Genomic DNA, 23,900 nt, shown 5'->3' on the forward strand with positions numbered 1-23,900 from the left:
CTTGGGGGGCATTTGGAGCCACAATAGAAGTATCCAGTTAGTCATTGTCTCAAAATATCCCTTTTTCGTCCTAGAAACCCAAAAGCCTCTCTGCCAAAAAAGGACCGATTGTAGGTGCTGTGTGCAGGTGAGGAAGCAAGAAAAACCTTCTCCCTGCCTTGGCACTCTGCTGATGGTCAGCCTGCCGGCTTGTACATTCCATGTGCAGCATTCAGCCCACCAGCCCAGAGGTTTAGGCAATCTTTACTCTTCTTCCACCAGCTGGCACAGGAAAGGAGACCGAGGGGATAAGCCATGTGGCATGGCAGCAGCTTGTGGGCCCCCAGGCACTGCCGGCAGGGCAGCGGGCACAGGGGCTGCATCCCTCCCAGCTGAGGCTGCCCAGAGGTGGTGCAGTGGCTGGGACAGCCGCTGCCTTTCTCTCTTGTGTCACTGTGTGCATTGTGTTTCTTGGCACCGTGCATCCATGACATCTTGATTTGCAGACAGTCAAATAAAATAGAAAAATAATGCCCCCTATTAATAGGTTGACACACTGCTTCAGGCCAAGTGTGAGTATTTCTACAGCATTTGCTTTGCTGCCTTATGTCAGTAACTGTTGCTATTGAAAGTAAACACCCCAACTGGTTAAATCAACAGTGTTTTGTTTATTCAAAGCTCATAAACTCCAGTAGCTGTAGGTCACTTTATGAAGTGTCAACCCCTGGGGGAAGAGAAGGAATAGTGTGAAATTATTGCATACAGTCCACCCATCATGAGCCTTAGAGGAAGGGGATTTATTGGCAATTAATATTTCTTGCAGAGGAAAATAAAGTAATCCTATTGAGGCAGTTCCATGCTGAACCTTGAGCCTCCCTTCTAGTGAAAATGGGGAACGGGGTGAGATGCTCTTGCAGGCCTGGGTGAAAAATAAGATCTTGGAAAATGAAAGCTATTTTTTTAGAAAATGGTTTGCAAACCACCCAGTGGGAGGAGAACAGTGCTGGCAAAACGCGCAAGAGGAAGCCTGGTGCTCAGTAGATACCTGAATTCCTCCACCTTTCCCTTTAGCACAATATCTACACTGCAAAACTCATTTCTAAATGACATTGTTACCAATTCTGGGTCTGGTTAAAAGCTCTTCTGGAGATGCCCATAGCCTGTGCATGCTGTATCTGTGCCTGCATGTAGCTTTGCCCCAGCCTGCTGCCAGTCAGTATGGGGCTGTGTCAGGAAACCCCAGAACTCCTCTGCACACTGCAGACGTCCAGTCAACATTGCTCAGCTGCCCTGCTCAGCTGAAGATGGCATCAGGGCTGCCCAGTGTACCTGCTGCCCTCCCCATCTCCCTGGTAGGTCGTCGCAGTGTAAACAAACACTGCACTGGATGGAAGTTGGACAGAGACTTGGTCTTCAGCAGCCATTTCCAACTTGCCTGAATCCAAATGTAATTAAGATGAGTCAGATGGTTATTTCCAGGCTAAAATTTGTCCTTCAGCCTGAAGAAGCCTTGCAAACCACTGATCAGTGGGATGAAAGATTACAAAGCTCTCTGTTAAGACACTGAGGTCTGCAGGAGACGTAGATTAATCTGCAATTTTGAAAATTTGGGATGCTCAGGAAGTGAAATCTGTGGATTGCATAGGAATAAACAGTATTCAGGGCAAAGTGTAAATACATTTTCTCTTGAGTGTTGTAGACATGATCTTGGTTATTGCTATTAACTCGTAAGCCTTTGAGGTTCCAAACCTTTGTGATAAATCCAATTATGAACTCATCAAAAGTGTGAGGATTTAGGTCTTGGAATTAATCATGCAGCCATGTGAAAGAAATTAGCAGCTTCTGTGAAAGTAATCTGAATATATATTCTTAATTGGCAGCATCTTAGCCCAGCTGTTGTAATATATTTGAAGGGAACAATGAGTCATAAGGTTGTTTTAAATAGATTTTCAAAAATGCCGTTTGAACGACATAGGAAACTTACAGATATTGACTTATTTGTATTTCTAACAAGAGCAAAAATTGTCAGACTGCAGAAGAGCTTCCACTGAGCTTGTCTTTACTTAGAAAACTTGCCCTCCTCTTCCATGTATGCCTGTCTACATGGTTTAATGTTTGTGTTTTCCCCCCACATATACCAACTTTGTTTTGATGCATTGAGAGAATTTGGGCAGCTCTTGCTGCAGCCAAGAGCTGTTGGATTTTCAGCTCTTGTAAGGTTGGAGGGCAGTAAAAGGATGCAAAGGATGCCTGCTCCACAGGTCTGCGTGTGTAAGAGTGGAGGCCCAGCATCGAACGTATAGGTTAATATTTCCTTTCTTTTGGCCCAGCAGCGATTGGTGTTCAGTGAAGGCAAGACACAAGTGCTTGGGGCCTCTTGGGAACAGAGTTTTTTGTTACAGAAAGTTAAAATCCAGCCAAGGCAGCTGTTAAATAGATGAGCGGCATCCTCGGGAGGCCTTTCCAGTTGGGGTGGATGAATCTGTAGGAGTTTGAGTGCAGGTCACGAACTCGCAGTTCACCAGCCCCAAACTGCTGCCCACCTGGTCTGCTCACAGGGAAGCTCGTGATGTTTTCCAGCTGTCTGTGCTGCAGGGAGCGATTCTCGCGTCTTTACTTTCTTCGGCTCCTGCTGCATGTGAGCAGAGAGTTAAGGTGGGCTGGCAGGGAAGGTGACCAGGACCCCCAAAGCTTTCCTGACCCTGCACATGAGAGGAACATAGGCGGAAAGGCGGTGCTTTCTAGGTTTTCTGAGTGGGGACAGAGAGAATCACAAAAAGCTGGGGCTGCTGTGCCCCCACAGCTTTGTGGTTCCCCCTGGCCGTGTGTGGGGCCCTGTGTGTGCCCATGGAGACAGTGCTTCTGTGGCAACTGCGCGGAGCTGGGCCCGACATTGGGCCTGGTCTGTGGGAGGCAGTGGGCGTCGGTAGAAAAGGTTTATTTTTATTTTTATTTTTTTTTCTGAAGGAATTTGGTGTTATTCAGTGGAATCCTCTCTGCAGGTGGAATTTTTGGGCTCCAGAGCTGTAGTGTGCCTGCACTTGAAAATTTGGCCATTTATTTGGAAACAGACATGGGCAAGTTCCAGCTCATTCATCCAAGCTGTCCTTTTTCAAGGACAAGGAGGAGTAAGGCCAGCACAGCTGAAATGCTGCAGCCAGCTCCTGAATGTTTCCAAATAAAATGCCTTGAGTAAGTTTATTTTTCCCTCTCAAACCTAAATTTAGCACCCTGGAGAAGCTGCTTTGGCAGTCAGTGGATGGTAACGATGACAAGATCAATCTTTGGATAGTTCTGGTCAAATTTGGAAAGTGCTGGTAAAACAGAGTTGATTTCATTCATGTCTGTTTTCTGTCCACAGCCCAAAGGTCTGCTCATGAACTTCCAATGGTTGAAAGACAAGACATCGATAGCTGCCTCGTGTATGGAGGGCAACAGATGATCCTAACAGGACAAAATTTCACAGCAGAGTCCAAGGTGGTATTCACAGAGAAAACTTCAGGTAAGGCAGTTTTTTTTCTCACTTGCCCTAATGAGATAAGGCAAATCTGCAGAACGGTTATGTCTTATGGTATTGTCCTATGACAGTTATCTTATGGTATTGTCCTATGTGCTCGGGAGTACTCAACTCTACTCTAGTGAGTAATCCCCTTCAGGTTGTGCTAAGAAAAACCAAATCTCTCAATTTAGCCATGTGAGTGAAATTAGTCATGGGAGCAAACATCTGCATCGTTGGCCTTGCAGGCACTGTTGGAAAGTAAATCAAAGCCATGTCGTGGGGAAGGTTCACAAGAATACTGACACTGGGAAGCAGCGGAAAAAGGGTGCATTATCAAAGAAATGAGATGACCATTATGTGCTCCCTTATGCTTGTTTAATCTCATGTTTAGTGAAAAACACTGTAGAAATAATAATTGAAACGAGCATTTTTTATTGCAGTGAGCTGCAGTCAGAGGTTGGTTTTTCTGCCCTTAGAAGTCTATGGGGGAAAAATGCGCATGATGTGTATTTTGGTATCAAAGCAAAATATTTTTATACGCATAGTGAGACACAAGAGTGCATCACTTCATCTTCTATATTTCTTCTATATTTTCACATTGATTGTTTCCACATTAATAGTTTCCACATCACTTCTTAGAAAGAACCGTTTTAAGCATAAGCAAAAACACGTATTTCCCCACAGTGTGAAGGGAAACAGTGCCTCCATGGGCAAATGAAGTTCAAGGCTGTGAAACATGCTGAAATTAAATGAAAAATAATCAAAAATGCCACAAAACATGTAAAAATATATTGTATTGACCAAGGGCTTGCTTCTGTAAGGGCCTTTCTCTTCTGTTTCAGTTATCTCCGAGCAGGCAGATGCTGAGCTCTCTGAAGAATTTGTCTCTAACTTCACCACATACCCCTGAAACATAGTTGAAATTTTTACTGCTTCCATGTTTGCAGGTTTACATCACCCCAGTATTGCCATTATAAGCTGAGGCACTGAGTTAAATTATGCAACCATCTCAGCCTGTGCACACCCATGCTCCTGCCCTGCTGAGTGGGATGGCACTGCTTTCTGCGCGCAGACCTGTACAGCAGGGCCCAAGTGCATCCTCGGGTTGGGAACCCACAAAAGCCTGTTTTGCTCAGGCTGGAGCAGAACAAATCAAATTCAATTCAAAGGGAGAAGTTACCGGTTACAGCACAATACTGTTTTTTTTTTTTTTTTTTTTCAGCAGAGCTACATGTTTTAAATCATGTTTTCCCAAAGTTTTTGGGTAATATTGCTAGCTCTTGGGCAGCCATGAAGGGAGAATGATCGCAGATTTTAAATTCTCTCTCTTTTCATCTTGGCTGTGTGTTTGCTCGACTTACACAGAGCCGGTACAAGATGATCCTAAGCCCTGATTGGTGTTGGATGAATATAAATAATAAGAATAATGAGTGGTTACTGGGAGTTATTTAATTGCCCAGCATCGCCTCTGCTGCTTTTGCTGAGTTCATGTTATTTTGTTTTCCTAATGGCACGCCATAATAAACATCAATTGATTCCTGACTCAAAGAATAACCTTGCCCCAGAAAATATGCTTAGCGGGGTCTAATAGTTCAGGTGGGCAGCAGAAATCCAGCATTCTGCTGCAGTTAGTTACCTGTTTTCTGGGAACAGAAATTGTTTCTTATCTATCATGCATTGGCTGGCATTTCATCTCACCTCACTAAGCAGTATTTGTATTTTATTGGATTTTCTAAGGCTGTTTTACAGAGCGATTTGTATCATTTGTATTGAATTTGTTCATTTGTAGATGGTCTGGACTTGTTTAACTTACCCTTCCTTAGGCTTGATTTTTGTATTCTGAATAATGTGCTCTGCAAGGATAATAACAATGGCCAGGGAACAGAAAAGCACTTAGCAATATGAAAGGCCAGACTCTGCCATCGTTTACTCTTGTTGGTTTCAGAGAGACAAAGGAATTAGCAGTACTGAAAAGCAGCAGTTTGTTTTACGTCAACTTTGCAATTTCTGTGCTGTTAAGAAAATGCACTGTTCCTACGTTTCCTGTCAGTGAACTATGGCAGAGAAAGCTTAAGCACTATATCGAGTGACTTGCAAGAAGGGATATAAGAAATTTCATTTCCGAGGTGAATTGTATGTGTGTGATTTGCTGGGAAATGCTTTTGGCAAAAAAAAAAAAGAATCCAGCCACGCATTGGTGATTATGGGCATCCACTGGTGAAACTGGGAGGACACAAAGCATGCTAGAGGGCCCGATTTCTTCTCACAGCACCTGCAAGCCGTGCTGTTTCTCAGTAAGGAAGAGTCAGTAGGCCTCTGAACTGTGGAGGCTCTGATGAGCCTGTGCAGTCAGTGCAGTTTTCTTGGCACTCTTCGTTTCCTTTTGAGCCCATGTATTAATTCCTTCCCTCTGTGCTGCCACTGTTCCGTCGATGTCAGCGAATCGTGAAGGTGCATGGGAACATGCTTGGCAGCCCGCGATGGTACCTGTCCCAAGAATGTTTTGCAGTAACTAAAGGAGATGATACACTAAAAAGGAGGTAGCTCTTAATGCCATTTCGAGGAAACATCTGAAATGCCCAGCCCCTATTTCCGTATGAGAGTAGAGAAGGCTCTGTCTGGAATAGATGTTAGAAAGTAAAAAGAACAACAACATTTTCCACACTAAATCTAAAGCTTTTCTTCACTACTGGGGAAACTGCACTTTCTTTTCTTCTTTTTTTTTTTTTTTTTTACCTCCTGGTTGTGGAGAGCCACGACTTATCCCAGCAGCAGTGCTCAGTCTGGAGCAGAGATTCTCATGCTGGCGTTCCATATCCTGTGCTGTTCCCCCGCTACCTCCACAACCAACCTCAGGCTGCTAGACTTTGAATGAATGATTGGCAGAGGGGATGTTTGGAGGTTGGTAGCCTAAATTCAAACCTTTCGTCTGGATCAGAAGTGTGTACACAATTTGGTGGTTAGTAGTGGGTCTGGGGGACTCTACACTCTGCTGCAATCTTGGTAGTTCTTTGTGTGTCTGTACACTCTTTATAATTCAGCAATAACTCTTGCAGATAAACCCTGAAGTTCTTTTAGTGTGAAGGTTTCTTTCTTTAATAGGTACACGTTAAGACGAGGAAGGTTTAGAAAATGAGCTGGATATGCAAATCATGCAGGGGCTGATGTAACTTCAGCTGAATGCAGTAGATGGAGAATAAAGCCTTTCTGCAGGGCTTCTACAGAATAATGAGTGTCCTAGCCAGGCTGAAAGTTAGGACCTTACTCACCTGTGACTTTCAGCTTCTCCCTTTATGAACTGTAGACTATTCAAATTATTATTACAGTGCCATGCCTGATTGTCATAGTGTTAGGCTGCATGAACACAGCAAAAAAGGCCGGTTCTGCAGCCGAGTTTCTCAATTAGAAATGTCACTGGGTGGAAGGAGGAGGTGGATACTGCACTCACCTCGGAGAGCTTGCTTGCTGCAGCTTCTGTCTGCACAGCACTGTGCAGAAAGCTCTGATAAGCTGCTCAGCAGCAAACTAAACCACAATAAACATGAAGGTGGGTGGATTGCTCGCTGCTCGCGTGACCCTGCCTGTCGCGTCCTCTCCCAGCTCATGATGCTGCCCCGGGGAGCCTCTGAAAGAACAGTACCTTTGTGAAAGCAGGAGCATGCAGCAGCTCTCAGGGGAAACACAGTTTTCTCTGAGTTTCATTTTAACAGCCACAAGCCTTCCCTGTGCCAGCAAGTGCTATTTGATTTCTCACCTCTGCCACTAGTTTTAGCCCTACCAGTAACAGCAAGGGTGAGAACAGCAGTGTGGACAAGTATCTAATGGCTTTTGGCATGCTGTACCCTGCTGATGTCCTTGGTTTGGCTTGTTTGTCTGGACTTAAGATTAGAGTAGCAAGATTTCTTTTTTTCCCAAAATGTTTTGTGCAAGCTCTTGTGTGCAGTGAGGTGTTCTCCTGTTCTGGGTTTCACAGACATTCCACCACCTGGGTCTGCTCGGAGCCTGGGATGTGGATAAGTGTCTGCAGTGAGTCAGGTGCTGATGTTGAAGTCTTACAAAACAGAGTAACCTGCTCTTAGGGTTTTACTCTTCAGATGGATATTCAAAGCATTCTTTAATTTCCTCTGGATTTTATAGGCAATTGTTCACTCATTATTGTGACACAGAGAAATGTGGAACTGTTTGTACCTGTGACCAAAATACAACATGCTTCTGAGAACAATAATGAATAGTTTTTACATCTCTGTTGTATAGCACAGTAGATGTAATTTTCCCCCTAGAAATACCTGGTAAATAAGGAATGCTCCCAAAATTACTTTGGGATTCCATTATGAAACTAGCTGCCTTTTTGTATTATGCTAACTACAAACTAGTGCAATTAATTCACCACCAAGATGTCTGTAAAAGACTCATTCTAGGCTTGTGACAGGAAATGGCAGCAGGAAACAAACTGAAGAGGCTGGAGCTCAGTGCTTTGTGTGTGATCGAGGGGATGAAGTGCTTGTGTTTGAACTGCTGATGCCTAAATATAATTCATTTTCTTAATGATAAGGTTTACCAACATGCAAGCTTTGTAGTTCTAAGTTTTTTTTTAAGGTTGTGTCTTCCTGATGAACGATTGCAATATCTAGCTGCTGTAGGGCAGGGAAGCTCATGCACTAGGAAGAGTCAGTCCAGCATACAAAAGCAGAGCTGGGTTCAAGATCTGAACTTGGAGAAACCTAACTGAGTCAATCTATCTGCATAAAAATAGGTCAGGGGAAGTTACTGGATGGGATTACCCAGATAGAAATTTTTGAAGTGTGTGTATTCTTTCAATTTTGATCTGGAAGAAAGAGCTGGGAAAGCAATCCCTTGGCTATCAAGGGTTTTGAATATGCTAAAGGTCAGGGGTGTTAATGTTTGGTTACGGCCCACATCTTACATTGCAGTTAAAAAACACAGCAGTTCAGGAATCCCCCCTTGTATTTGTTTTAATTATCGTGTAATAATTTGCAAGTCAGATGCTGTTGGTTGCATTGTTTACTCCCATTTGTGTACTGGTTACTGCTGCTCTGCTATGAGTGATAGAGAAGTTCCGTGTTTCTCCAGGAGAAAAGTGCAAATGGACTGGCTTTCCTGTGCCAAACTCTTATGGTGGCCACATGGACATCATGAATCATCGCTAGGACAATGTGGGTGGTGGAGGAACAACCCAAACAGAAAGCGTACATCTTTGGAGTTGATCCACCGTAAATCTTCCAGTTCAGCGACGCAGTGTAGGGAGAGGAGGTGGTGCTCTCTGCGCCCTTTGAACTGATGCAGCTGTCAGCTCTCTGAAGCATGGACACTCAAAGTCCATTTAACAAAAATAAATCTTTCCAGCCTCCAGATTCAAGCGATAGAATTCTAGTGTGCTTTTTTTTTTTTTTTTCCCTCGAGTTCCTTTACGTGTCTGTCTCAGTAATATTTTTATGACAGTGGTTCCTTAGGATGCTAGTATCTGGAGCAGGTGAATCTGAGCATGCTTGAACATGTGCTGCTTTCAGGAGAGCTCACTGCAGGGCAGGATCAGGACAGCTGTGTTCAATGTGCACACCAGTCTGCCCTGGGAATTAGTGGCAGCGGTGAGTTCAGTCTTCTATCTGTGCAGTGCCCAAAATGCTGTGTGTGAATGGAGGCACTTAGCTCTCTACCCCAGCTACAAGCCACGGAGCCCGTGCTAGCACTTCAAACGCTAGGAGTGCCAAGTCCTGCCAGCCTTTCTTCTTTCCTCTCTCTTTTCTGTACTGTACCTCATCTAGCTCTTTTTAGTAAAGCTGACAGCTTTACTAAAACATTTAAAACACAGCTCACAGTTTGTTGCTTCACCACTGCTCCCATGCACGTCAGTAGCACGCACGCCTTCATGTGCAGCTTCAGGTGAGCATCTGGCCTCCAGCGTGTGCCCGTCCTAAGGCTGGGCACTTTGTGCTTCTCAGGTGCACGTTTATGTGTTGCTGTCCGTGGGAGGTGGCTGTGGGAGATAAGCTCTCATTGCACATCCAGCTATACTGACTGCAATGGGTTGTGTACTCAGAAGCAGCCATGTTCCTGTTTTATCTCAGTATCTTACATTTCCATCCCTTGCAATGACTTGACTTGCTGGAATAACAATGACAAGAACTGTCCTAATGATATCTGTACGACTTACTTTCTCTCCAATTTCCAGCACTTCTTACTGTAGACACATACTTTATTTTAATCCTGAGCAAATCATTTCATTTCTTTGAAACAGACTACTTTCAATTTTAAAAGTAAACAAGCAGGATCTGCAGGGATTTTGCTTTCAAACTCAGTTTTCAGTGTTGCCATTGTATTGCAAGGGAGCAGGTTCTGAGATTTCCACTTGCTAGAAAAGTTCTTGTTTATAAAGCACAATAAGTTGGACCCAATGATGCTATCAATCTTCCTGCACCACTCCCTGCAAAAGTTAAAAGGAAATCACAGCTCCCTAGGAAGGTTTTATTTTCACAACTTAATAGATGGGAAGAATGATTATTTCTTACATACATATTTTAGACATAGATAAAATGCACAATAGAATGAAAATATAAGAATCTGTAGCTTCTTACATCCCACCCTTCTGGTCTGTGGCTATAACAAGAGATCAGGGACTTGCTCATGAAAAGCAGCCAAAGAGTCCGGTGAGATGGGGTAAATTCTTTGTTAATTGGGAGACTTCAACCAGTGGTTTTGGAGCAGAGACCTCTCAGCTGTATGCTGCCAGGCCCCAAAGGGAGGAGTAGGGCAGCCTGAACAAGGGGCAATGTGTTGTATGAGCTGCAGCCCCTGTGGAGGCTGAGTCCAAAGTCAGTGTTGCCTCACATCTGTGAATCCCAAGGCATGTACTGGCTGACACTATTGCAAGTGCTCTCCTATGCAGGACGTGCCTTTGGCAGCCCATACTTGTTGTAATTGTGTAAGTTGATGGTTATCTGCTCACAGTCACTCAAACAACGTGAAACGTGAGCCAGTCTTCTGGACAGTGCAATTCACTGTAGAAAACTGTGGTGGGAGGGCATTATGACACACTTTATGTGTTGTTTATGTATGAAGTTGGCTTGTGTATTTATAATAGTATTATTGCGTATTTATAATAGTGAGGAACTGGGGCTGAAGATTAGCATCTTTTATGGGAGATGTGAAAGGAAATTATAAGACTGTCTAGAGCAATGTTCTCTTTTTCTGTTGTGACAAGCCTGGAACGCCTCACTGTGCCCCAGACCAGGCACTGGATGCTAGTCATTTGTCTGATGGTTTTGTCAATGATCAAAAAATGTCCTGGAGAATGCAAAAAATAGCAAACGACTTTCAACAATTTTCTCTTTGAACTTAATGATGCAAAATTATTGATGCAATTTACTCAGCAAATCAAAGATAAAAGAGAAAAAACATTTTAAAACTTTCATTTTTTTCCCTATATCCATTGAACAGAGATGTTTTGTATCTCAGTTCAGCAAACAACCTTAAATCTATCATGCAAGCTGGAAGCTCCAGTTCTCTCACTGGAATTCTAAACCAGTGAACTGAAATAGAAGGAGCTCCGAGAGGAGCAGGGCATATCTTAGAACCTGGATCACAACTCAGTCACACACGCTGCCGACCGTCCATTGCAGTGTAGGTTTGTAAGGTATCTTAACCTGAGACAAAATCCCAGCATCTGGTGAAAACAAACCAACAAACTACTGTTTCTTTATTTTGTGATGGAAAAGGCTAAGGAAGAAAGCACAAGTCTCTGGGGATATTTATGGAGTTAGCAAAACTAAGAGTGGTACAGTAATTTGAAATGAATCCATTTGCTCACAGCACGTGAAGTTCTGCAGAGAGTATATGAAACAAATTTGCTCTCTTGCTCTTTTGCTGATAGCTTAGAAAGCACACAAGCACTAGCACTTTTTCTGCTCTACTCAATTTGTGGCTAGACTTTAGCATTAAGAGCTGCATTCACATCTCCAACTCTAATCCTGCAGAGCAATGAATGGGATGATCCAGGGGAATTCATTATTGGTCTCTATGTCAAGAGGCCCATCTGACTTTTACGTTTGCTGAAAGTGATCACTTTACAGATTAATCTCTGCTCCTTATTATGCTTTGCAGCGTGCTGTATTGAGGTGGCTCAAAGCAGAGCACAGGACCTGCTTGGTAGTTGTTGCTGCAAAAAAAAGTCAGAACTAGGGTGTGCTGGGGGGGGGGGGGGGTTCTTTGAGTTTCTGTTCTGATTGTTCTTTCTGAGCAAAAGAGAAAGGCATCCAGCAGATGCCATCATTTATGAGCACTGCAGAGTAACAAGTGTTAATCAGGCCAATTTGAGTTTGCCCTTTTTTGTTTAGCAGATTTGAGAGTTTTGGGGTAAATCAGACATCTGCTGCTGCTTCTTGCTATCGTAGCTGCAGAAAGCCCAGCATATCTTTCTGCACACAGGTTTACTGCATGGCCAGATGTGCTGCTGGAGCCAGGTGTGCTTGTAATCCCTCAGGACAGCTGTTAGACACGAGGCTGGGGATCTCAGAAAAACAGTGCAAAACAGGAAAAAATCTAGGGATCACACACACAAAAATGCAAAAGAGTGTGTGGCTGCAGAAATGGAGTTGCCATAGCTGTCAGAGGCTCAGCGAGACAGGGTGGAATCCAGTGTTTTGGAAGGTTTCCCCGTATGACACAAGATTTTGGAATTTTACAGCTGGTAAATCCTTATTAACACAGGCAGCCACTACTGGCCTGGATTCCCTGGCTCGCTGTTTACTATGGGGGCGCCCAGTGGAAGCGTGCCTGGTCCTCATTATTCAGCTTTGAATCTTAATTGTTTAAAGAGAAAATTAAAAAAATAATAATTCTGGGAATAAACAGATGGCAGAGAGACAAGCTCCCATCACCTGTTGACAGAAAATTGATCATTCAAAAAGCTGGCACAGGGAGTGGAATTCCCTATTCTCCCACTTAGTCATCGCATCCTGGTGTGACTCATTTTATTACATGGAGGTTCCCAGTGGTTTTATTTTGAGAGGAGCTTTTGTTTAATAATTTATACACACACACACACAGACACACATACAAACACACATATAATCTTAAGAAAACAACTAATCTATTTTGATGAGTTGGCATAGAGAGTTATTTGGGAGAGCTCTGGTATGACGGGCTGCCTCTGCTGCTTCACTGCTCAACTACTGTCTGTATGGTTTTTTTAGTGTGAATTGAATTCCTCAACAATAGCTGGGGAGAAATCTCCTCTAGACTCGTTCTCACTGCGCAAAATGTCAGATGTGGGGCTGGGCTGGATGGCAATGACTAATCCGTTGGCCTTTTACCTCCCAGACCTTGACTTGTATCTTTGGCCTTGGTGACTCAAGCTCACGTCCTCAGTTAAATGAAGGCACCGGCCTCAGCTCTCTATAAACAGAGCTCCGTTAACTGCAGCGAGCAGTCCTGCTTCAGAAAGAAAAAAGAAATCAAGCTCAGTGAAAAAGTCAGTAGCTCTTCTTTTGCAAGTTGTAATTTCATTCATGCTCAGTTTGCTCTAAAGTTTTAAAACTGTTCTGAAGTAAAAGCTTAGGAGGCTGCAATTGCTTAGGTCTGGATGCTGAGCAGACTTGCTCTGATAGGAACCAGAATAACTTCCCAGCTAAAAGCAGAATTTGTCCTCAAAAAGAGCAAGAGATGTGCATGTTTTCCCCTGTTTGTAAGGTTTCCACATCCCAAAAGTGTCTGTTTAGCTGGAAAGCCCTTGTTATTTGCTTTGTTCTTGAGGTGGTTTAAAAAGCTTTGACTGTTTTCAGAGATGCCTGTCATGTACTGATAAAACCTGTCAGAGGTAATTGTTGGGTGTTTTTGGAAGAGTTTCCAAAAAACACATTGAACTGGGGCAATTCATTGCAAGCCCAAAGGGAACACTGCAGAAATGTGTGGTGAGGGCAGCTGCCCCACGAGCTACCAGGCTCGATTTCTGTGGGGAACTCACATGGTTTGCTGCCTGGGAAAAAGGTAACAGGTTGTTCATTAAGTAATTTGTGTAATGCTTGACTGAAAAGCAATGTACATTTTCAGGCATAAAATCACATGCAGGCCCAGGATCACATACAGAATCGGCACAATAGTACACTTAGTCTGCAGTTGGAGAGAACTGCAAAGAAAATTTCCTGAACCTCTCAGTCCATCAGTCATACTTGTTTAAATAAAGCAGTAAGTTTGTTTCTCTGCTAGTTACTGACCCCAAAGTCATGAGTAAAGGATCCTGAATAATGTGTAAAGGCTGTAACTGGTTCAGAAAACCTTTAATTGGCTAGTTAAAAAAAGCCTTATGAGGGGCTGTAGAGAATCACCCAAAATGTTCCTAATGCAGACTGACGTTTTCATTTTCCCCAAAGTTTGAAGCAAGACTTTAGGTATGATCACGGTTTGAGCTAGATAGGGTAGAATTACTTTCTTCCAACAACTCATTCATTCCTCCAGAGAGTGCTGACACAATCAGATCTCTCATCGGAGTTTAATGCTACGTCTCATAACCCTGAAGCAGCACAAAAATCTCTATTTCCTGAACGTTTCACTGACCTGTGGTGTTAAAGAGTTGCCAACTAAGACAAACCATTAAATGAGCAGGGAACCACACAGTAAAAATACTGCGTGAGGCAGCCGTGGCTGGTGAGACCTCAGGGTCTACATCCAAAAATATTTTATCATCTTGAGTAGAGCTACCACTCCATTCAGAGCCATGGGTTGAATTCCCCACTGGGGAGGTGGAATTCGAGATGCACCACACACGTGGAGCTGACACTGAGCCCTCGTGTGGGCTGTGTACGCACCGGGACGTCCCTGCAGTGCTCTGCCTGGTGAGTGTCGCTGCCGACACAGCCCAGCACTTTGCCTCTTTAAAATGCTTTGGCAAAAATGATGCCATTGCACTATTGCAGTTTTTGCACTATTGCAGTGTAGCTATCTGTACTTGCAGTCTTTAGATTAAGTTACCTGTCAAGCTGGGGCTTAATTTTCTTGGTTTGCAAGCAGGGAGGAGACTGATGATTTGTCCCATTTATGGCACTGTAGAATTATGGGATAACTGGTGCTAGAAGGGACCTCGGGACGTCACTGAGCCCGGTTTCCTGCTCAAACCAAAACAGCATGCAGTGCTTGGGCACCACTTGGGTCACAACCCTGAGTGTGCAGGTCTGCGAACTGTCTGAGCACAAGTAATCAAAAGATTGCATTACCAGCAAGAAGGATAGGATGAAGTAGAGCGGTAGTTCTGCACGTGCGTGTATTTTTCGTTTTATTCACAGCCTCTCACATCCTTCTGCCAAAAGCTCATTATAATGTGCCTGTCCAGAGGGGTTAAAAGGGATCCAAATATTGATTACTTTGAAGTAAAGTTCATACATTCACAACTAGGGAAGTGACACATGAGACAGATGGAGCCATATCATTGGCATTTAAGCATAAAGGTCAGCAAGTGAGCTGTGGAGTGCTTATATTCAACAAGGCTTTGGTGCCTAAAGAACAGGGGTTGATGCTGCTGACAGATTTGTTAGGATCCTGTTTAGCTGCTGCAAGCATTAATATATCCAAACAGAAGCATCCATCATCATTAGAATGATAACCCCAAATACAATTATTTCTTGTTTGATTGGGCTTTGTCTCACTCTTACTCTCCCCAGACTTTGGACTCAGCGTAAAGATCATTTGATTTTTATGGCTGGCTTCATCAGCTTTTAGTGCAATTTCAGTGGCTGGGTTACTAAATCAAATCAACTGTGATTGTGGTTACATGTGCTTCACAGGCCTTGTGAGTATGGCAGATGACTTTCAGAACTATTTCTCTTTTATTTTTTGCATTTTGGACTGACAAATCCTTTTGATATCTACCTTCTATGTGAAGTTAGTGCTGTTTCATTTGCACAGACTGTTTGAATTTAACAGTATAGAAACAAAGATGAAAACAATGACTGGAGGGAAAACAGCGTCAAGTATTCCCACTTGGCTGGCCTTGTCAGGACATCTTCAAATTGCATTGCTAAGACTCTTCCTGATGCATGCCTCTATTAGGACTTTTATTTTATGTCATATCTTCTTGTTTCATATCTTCCTGTTTCCTTTTACCAACTCTTTTCCTCAGAGGGCTACAAAAATTGCTCTTTTGGAGTTGCTTTGGCATATGTCATAAGGTTCCCTAGCACCTATTATGATGGTTTCTTTTCACAAAAGTCACCTCAAAGGGGAATCCCCACATTGAGTATTTACTGCCTTGTCATCAGACGATGCACTTGGTATCTGCGGGATTAAACCCACAGCCTCCCACTTCCCCAAATGTTTACCATTGCAGCCATAGTAAAGCATTAGCTGCATTAATAGGGGTGTAGATTTAACCTTAAAGAGCTCAGAGCAGTGGCCAAAGCAAATGCTTGTTATTAACTAGTGGAATACTTTCCATTCATTTGCACAGCGGTCCTCTGGGATGGCAGGGCTAACAGCAGCCAGACGAGAGGCTTGCTGCTCCAATTACACTGCTTGCTCTGGCCGCCACCCGTCACTAATCCACATGCTAGCGTGGAGAAGACAACTGACTTGCTGGGGAGAGACTTGAAAGGCTGAAAAGCAAAGAAGCCAGGGATATTTTGTGTTTCCTTGTTGCAACAAAATGCTGTGGCAAGTGCTGGAGGGAGGTGTTTGGACATTACCTTGCAGTGGCGACTTGTGTGTATTCATGAGAGTGAGAAACACAGCCAGCCAAGGGAAACACATGGGGACCCAGCAGGGTCAAAGGGAGGAAGGGGCACATTGTGGGCACCCAGGAAAACCCTCCTCCTCCTCGTGAGTGCTTAGGGGCCAGAACGTAGCTGAGGTTTCCTGGGTAAGCGGTGCCAGGGGAGGCATGGTCCTGCCAGGCTCACAGGGCACGCCGGGACCCTGGGGCTGAAGTAGTGGGGCAGCCGTGGTGCAGAGCAGCAGCATGAGCCCTTCCTGAGGAGATGCTTCCCTGAGAGCTGGGCACATCTGTCAGCTCAATGTGTGCGGAGGGGAGAACAAAGAGAAAGCAACAGAAGAAATGCAAAACTCATTTAAAAATACTCTTTCATTTCCCTTTTTGCCAGAAGCAGAAGTACTTAAATAACAGAGGACAAAAGCAGCTCTTGCAGCATTTCCAAGAATCAGGAAAAATAACAAGTCCTCTGAGAAGAAGCGTTTTTATGAGACTTTATGCTGTGCTACCAGGCCTGGGCATGCAGGAGGGGAACCCTGCAATTCCTCCCTCTCTAATGCAGGTGCCAGCCCCATGGCTGCGGTATTTCATAGCACAACATTTTGTATATGTGGCCCCTACTCATTTTAAAGTCAAACTTTCAGAAAGATAAGAGGCTCTTCTATTGAAGGTACTAGGCTTGTTCCTCTGTCAGAGGAGATGTGTTTCTTATTATCATGTGCTGAAGTTTTATATTGCACATGTAAGAAATAAGTATATATAGTAAGAAGGCATGCATAACAGAATTCAAGTATCTTGCATAGCATCCGGTCTTGTTCAACATCCTCATCAATGACCTGGATGAGGGGATAGAATGCACCCTCTGCACGTTTGCAGATGATACAAAGCTGGGAGGAGAGGCTGGTACTCCATTCAGGGAGACCTGGACAAACTGGATTGTTGGGCAGAGAAGAACCGTATGGTGTTCAATAAGGGCAAGTGTAGGGATCCTACACCTGGGAGGAATAACCACATGCATTCGTGCAGGTTAAGGACTGTCCTGCTGGACAGAAGGACCTGGGGGTCCTGGTGGACACCAGGCTGACCATATGCCAGCAGTGTGTCCTTGTGGCCAGGAAGGCCATTGATACCCTGGGGTGCATTGCACAGAGCGTGGCCAGCAGGGTGAGATAGATGATTCTCCCCCTCTACCCTGCCCTGGTGAGGCCACACCTGGAGTACTGTGTCCAGTTCTGGGCTCTCCACTTCAAGAAAGATGGGGATCTTCTGGAAAGAGTCCAGCGGAGGGCCACAAGGATGTTTAGGGGCCTGGAGTATCTCCCTTATGAGGAATGGCTGAAAGAACTGGAACTGTTCGTCCTGGAGGAGACTGAGAAGGGATCTTACCAATGCTTTTAAATATCTCCAGGGTGGCAGTCAAGTGGATGGGGCCCAGCTCTTTTCAAGCAGTGCCCAGCAACAGAATAAGGGGCAATGGGCAGAAACTGAAACATAGGAAGTTCCTTATGAACATGAGAAAAAACTTATTTACTGTGAGAGTGACGGAGCACTAGAACAGCTGCCCTAAGAGACTGTGGAGCCTCCTCCTCTGGATATACTCAAATCCCATCTGGACGCCTTCCTGTGCAACCTACTGGAGGGAACCTGCTTTAGCAGGGAGGTTGGACTCGACGATCTTCAGAGGTCCCTTCCAACTCCTCCTTCTCACCCCCACTGTCCCCTACCATACTGGTGGGGAACTGTGTGGTCTTAGCTTAAAGCAGCAGAAAGTTTGCTGCACCCCTGACCCAGTGTGACCATTAACGAGGTATCTGACCTTCTGGTGCCCTTCCTCAGTCAAGCTGGCTGAAATCAAGTCTGCTAAAAAGCAGATGTTGCACCTGTGTGGAATATTTCATTCCTCAGTTTGCTTAATTTCTACATAAACATATAATTTTAATATGCAAGTCTTTTCCTGGCGAGGGAAGTGTTCAATGATGTATTTAAGTTGAATGCTGGTCCTTTTGGTTAGGACTGGGAAGGTGGTTGAAATTAAGTCAATTTTGAGAGCTTAATTTGTTGCTTTGTTTTTGCTAATGTTTATGATTTAAAAAAGATACAGTTAGGTTAATACTGTAATGTTCTTCTAGATGGGCAGCAGATCTGGGAAATGGAGGCTACAGTGGATAAAGATAAGAGCCAGCCTGTAAGTATGCAAAACATTGGATGTCCTCTCCTTGAGCTTCTCAGACAGCAGCTTGTATTCAGGGGTAGTTTCCAAAGAGTGTCTCTACAGAAAGAGCTGCTATCTGACTGCTGTGAGGAACAAATGTCAAATGCTTCAGTAGTAGAAGTGTTGCAAAAAGAAACTATTCATTTAGCAGTAACCCACAGCAAATTGAATAACTGTTAGATTTTGTGTTCTTGCAGAAGACTCTATTGTATAAACCCAGTTTTGAAAGAGTCCTCTGCAGGATGCTGGCTGTCCTGACTTCCTTTTGCCTGTGTGGAAGTCTTGGGTGCACTGTACTGTGCAGGACAGGATTTGCACTACAGTATTTAAAATTAACATTGGTCTTTCAAGGGAATGAGTCTCATTGTTCACTTTGCTACTGGGACTGTACTGTAGTAGCTCAGCACATTTAGGAGCTAGCACTTGCATTGCCATAGGCCATGCCTGCCCTTGTGGAAGAGAATGGGGCACTGTTAGTTTCCACGGAATCAAGATCTGGCTGTGTATAAGTAAGAAACCTATAGAATAACCAAGTTTATTCTAACACAAAGTGGGAAATCTACAATACTTATTTGTTTATCATGCACCCATTCTGTGTGTTTTATTTGTAGCTGAGATATCTGTCTGCAAATTAAGGACAACATCATGTACCGGAGAGGATACAGTGCATACAAACCGATTTCCTAATACCAAAAATCTTCCTGTTTTTCAACATCTGTCCTTTTTTCCTTTCTTCCTCACATACTCTTCTTTATAGGGATGAATTGGAAGGTTTCTCTTCCTTTATCCCTGGGCATGTAATGGGGGAGATGCACGCAACAATCTGCTATTGGCCTCAGTTACTAATTCTACCCTGTCACCTTTCATTGTTTCAGAGCATGCTTTTTGTAGAAATACCGGAGTATCGGAACAAGCACATTCGCACACCTGTGAAGGTGAACTTCTACGTCATCAATGGTAAAAGAAAAAGAAGCCAACCCCAGCATTTTACCTATCACCCAGGTAATTCTCAAGGACAGAGCAAGTCGTTGCCTAGTTCTTATGAGCAAGATTTTATTTTCCGCTATGTTGTTTTCTTGCCTTTATATGAGGATCTAAATTTTACTAATTTGATTCAACTAATTGCAAATAAGTGCTCAACAACTGTTTGGTTTAAAGGATGCATGTGATTTCAGATTGAGAATTTCCCATAAACTTAAGGGGACCGTTTTGTAGACCATGGACTGATTCTGCCTCAGCCACTTGATGGGAGTTTGCCAACAACTTCAGTGGGAGCAGACTCAGTTTGTGACATGATTTGACCCTGTGAAAACAATGAGCATTGCCTTCCCCAGCTGACGTGTACAACAGTAAGATAACATCAGATCTGGGAAAATTAACAAGGGCTTGGTATGGAGGAAGAAGAGTAATATATACTCTTCAGAACGGGGCTTGTTGAGAAAAATGAGCGCTTTTCTGATGTTTTAACTCTTGGGAATTGGTGAGCAATCTCACAATAAACGCAACAGGATTACTAATGAGATTCCCAGAATTTCTTAGCTTTAGCTGGGAGAAAAATGTTGTGAGAAAATCAGAGTATTGTGCTTGTGGAAACCAGAAAGCATAAAATAACAGTACCAGATTTTTTCAAGCATCAAAATGATGTCTTAATTTGACTGATTTCTAAGAACAGGCAAACATTCATTCTGGTTCTTATTTTAATCTCCTCCAATTTAACAATTGTTGATCCTCTCCCTGAATTCCTCTCACATGAATTGTGTAGGATATCGCTGATACAGAGGTTTCATATAGTGCTAAATTGTTCTCCTATTGAATAATATTGAAAAGTGCAATACTATTTCCAAACAACCTCTGAAACAGACCACTTGAGAGTAGAAAAGCTTATACTTCCCAAAGATAACACTGTTGCATGACCATTATATGGTTTCCATTGTATGATATTTCTGCACTGAGCTTTGGGAAAGATTTGACCCGAAAAGAAAAACAGCCTTAGAAATGTCAGAGTTTGTGTGTAGAAGACCATCATTTACCCGTACCAAGATTCACACAACTTTTCCTAAGTGGTGGTCTTTGTAGTGAGGATGTTTCTTGTAGCAAATGACCTAAAAGACAGCCCTTCAGTAGCTCATCACTGCCATTGGTCACTAGCTAAATGCTTGGCGGAAAAATGAAGTGTTGTGTGTGTCACAGAATGTCTGTTTATTCACTCTTCTTTTGAGATGCAAATAGTACATGAAACACCTATCTGTGGGCTTCTTATTTTGCCTATGCTTCAGAAAGGCTCTTAAATGAATTATTATATGAGTTAAAATATTGTATTATTCATTTTTCAGAAATTGATGGTTAAATAATTGATTAAAGATTTTCTGGAACATCTTAGTGCAAAATGCTTTCAAGTGAGAGCCTCCAACATTTGCATATATATGTTTTGTTAAGTTTAATGCCTGTGTGATATGAGCTTGCACATGCAGATCTTGTAAATGGTTTAAATCTCTTTTTACTTCAAGGAAAACCTCTCTGTTTCTCATCAGCTCCTTACGAATAACATCCTTTGCATGCTTTATTGTAGTACCGTCAATCAAAACAGAGCCCATTGATGACTATGATCCAGCCTTAATCTGCAATACAGTACACAGTGGTCTGGGAACAGTAACACAGCCGTACTATTCACAGCACACAATGGTCACCGAATCCCCTTCCTGTCTTGTGGCCACTATGGCTCCCTGCCAGCAGTTGCGCTCAGGCCTTTCTTCTCCTGATTCTCGATACCATCAGCAGAATCCAGCTGCAGTAGTATACCAAAGGAGCAAGAGCCTTAGCCCAAGCCAGCTGGGCTACCAGCAATCCAGTTTGATGGCTACACCGGTTGCTATTTCAGATGCCCATAGGTCAGTGCTAGTGCATGCTGGTTCCCCAGGCCAAACTTCAGCAGTGCTCCACCACTCTCCAAGCAACCAGCAATCTTCTCCGGTGATTCACTACTCTCCAACCAACCAGCAGCTGAGGTGTGGAAGTCACCAGGAATTTCAGCACATCATGTGCTGTGAAAATTTTACATCCAATGTTGCAAGACCAAGCCAGCCCCAAGTCAGTCAAGCGCAAAGATTAAGTCCGAGTTCATATCCTACCGTGATCCAGCAGCAGACAGCTTCAGGCCAGCGAGCAGCAAAAAATGGACCACCAGTCAGCGACCAGAAGGAAGTATTACCAGCTGGAGTCACTATTAAGCAGGAGCAGAATTTGGACCAAGCATACCTGGATGACGGTAAGCACCACTCTTCTCTTGTACGGGTCTGATGGTTGGAGGGAGGTGTGAAATTCATGGCTTGTAAATCTCACCTGTTCCTTTGCACAGCAATGATGTGGCCTCCTTTTGATGAGTGTGGGTATTTGCTGTTTGCTCATATGTTTTTTGTCTTTCATCAGTTGCATTTTTGGTAGATGGCAATGCACTCTGGCCACTGAGCAAAAACCAGTGCATGGCAGAAAACTTGTCTTGCTTCGTGACATGGAGTGAGCTGTCAGGTTTCAGGCTGTTGCCATTTTGTTTCCATTTGCCAAGCATTACTTTGGAAAATGGAGAAATTGAAACAAAATGCACTTTTAAATTATTTTTTATTATTCATATCAGGGCAAAGTCCACTCTGTAAAATGCTTTTGTACATTTTGTACCAAAAAAACCCCATTGAACAGTCTATCAAGGCCTGTAATGAATAGGGTTGTGCTGCAGGCAAAACTATTGCAGATGTTCTAGATGAACAGTAGGACATTGATAAGTAAAACAATGCTGTTTCTTTGTTGTGAGCTCTGCAGATTTAGCCTTTAGGAATGAATATAAGTTAGAGTAAAGCTTTCTTTGAACATATCCTGCTTATTCTTAGGTAGGCAGATACTGGCAAACTGGTTGGTTGGTTCTTTTATTAAAATAGTAGGACTGTTCCTTGCAAGAGGAAATCAATGCAAAGTTAATACTGGCTGCTAGCTGCTGCAATCATAAGCTTACACTGATTTTACTGGAGCAGAGTGAGATTGCTTGATATATTGCTGCAAATATGGGGTGTTCTTACAAAGTAAAGACCTGTTTTTTGCATGTACTCACTGTTCTTGTCCTTACAGTCTAGGTAATTGCATGTGTCATTTGAGATTTCTCCTTAGTAACCCACTAGAGTTGTAAAATTGTGCCCATGAAAGATTTTTTTTCCTAGGTTGAGGTACTGAGTGCCCTGTGGTTGTGTCATACAGTTTTGCTGCTTTTGTGGACAAGGTAGAACCTGTATTGTTTTCTCTGTTAGTCTCTGCTTGAAATGTGATTGATACAGTTTTGGTGCCGTGACAGCAAAATCTGGAGAGTTTTTACCAATCTCCTTGTCTGAAGAGAAGTGTCAAATTGGGCTGTAACAGTGAATTTGATTTAGGAAATTTGCTAGACCTGCACAAATACAGCTGAGAAAATCCACTTCCCATTCAGAGAATGGGACATGATAACAAAGCAAGATAATCTTTCTGATGATAAAAATGAATGCTGTGTTTTAAGGTACTTTTAATATGACTAGCTGAGAGGTTCTTCCAGGTTTCAATGTAGAAATACTTGGCACAAACCTTGTAAGAGAAATAGAAAGAAGGAAAGATGAAGTTAAAGCTAGCGAACTTTAGTCGAGCCCTAGTCCACTTAAATGAACTCCCAAAAAAGAGCACAACATTAATTTCAATGGATTTTGAATCAGGCCAGAAACATGTAAATACAGCAGAGCTCACAAGGGATGCGCTTGACCTCTGTGCTAAGAGGAGCCATTAGGCAGAATAGCAGCGAGTTAGAAATGAAATTCCAGGCTTCTGCTTGGCTGACTGGATCATTCTGAATTGATTTCGGATTAGGGATTAATATATCAATTCTGCTACACAAATCAAGCAAGGTGACATTGGTCATATCCAGCTCCTTACTGACTTCAGTGAGTTTACATCAGTTAGAAGTGTGACTTGGAAAACTGTGATTTACTTTAGGACTTTGCAAAACATTTGATTCTGAAATGTTCAAGACTTGAATTGAAAAGCCACTTTGTTTGCTGCTGGGGAAAAGTGACTCAGAACTTAACAAAAGCCATATTTTTCCTAACTAGAAAGTTTATTTTTGTGCTTTATAGTATTAAAAGAAACCAAACCCAAAGGATTATGGAGGCTTTATCCTCAAATCCCTTTTATCCAGAAAACTCTTCTGAGATAAAGTGAGCCGTTAGGTCTTGTTGTGATTTTTCACAGACGGATACTGAGGGGATGGTTCCCCAGCCTGGCTTGGCATGAGTGCAGTGCCCTGTCGCTGATGTTCAGATGTTAGGCAATGACTGTTCTGGTGTCTCTCGCTTCCCTTCTCTCCTATTCCCTTCCCCCATCTTCCTCCCCCCTCCTCTTCGTTCTTCTTTCTCCATATTTCTGCTGACAGTCCAGTTTTCGACCCTTCCTGCAATTCTGACCTCTTCTTCTCAACTCTTGTCCTCTGCCTT

The 23,900-nt window shown here is 43.3% G+C and overlaps 1 protein-coding gene across 8 annotated transcripts in view; it reads left to right on the plus strand.

Moving 5' to 3' along the window:
• The window catches only part of NFATC2 (nuclear factor of activated T-cells 2), a 102,244-nt gene that overhangs the window by 50,191 nt on the left and 28,153 nt on the right, over positions 1-23,900 (plus strand). For all 8 annotated transcript variants that reach the window (XM_021416261.1, XM_021416264.1, XM_021416260.1 and 5 more), the window contains 4 exons: positions 3,341-3,481; positions 18,320-18,375; positions 19,278-19,404; positions 20,972-21,667. In XM_021416261.1, the coding sequence (XP_021271936.1) occupies positions 3,341-3,481; positions 18,320-18,375; positions 19,278-19,404; positions 20,972-21,667 (1,020 nt within the window). The remainder of the gene's footprint in view (positions 1-3,340; positions 3,482-18,319; positions 18,376-19,277; positions 19,405-20,971; positions 21,668-23,900) is intronic.

The sequence above is a fragment of the Numida meleagris genome, chromosome 19 (genome assembly GCF_002078875.1).
Source record: "Numida meleagris isolate 19003 breed g44 Domestic line chromosome 19, NumMel1.0, whole genome shotgun sequence".
NCBI lineage: Eukaryota > Metazoa > Chordata > Aves > Galliformes > Numididae > Numida > Numida meleagris.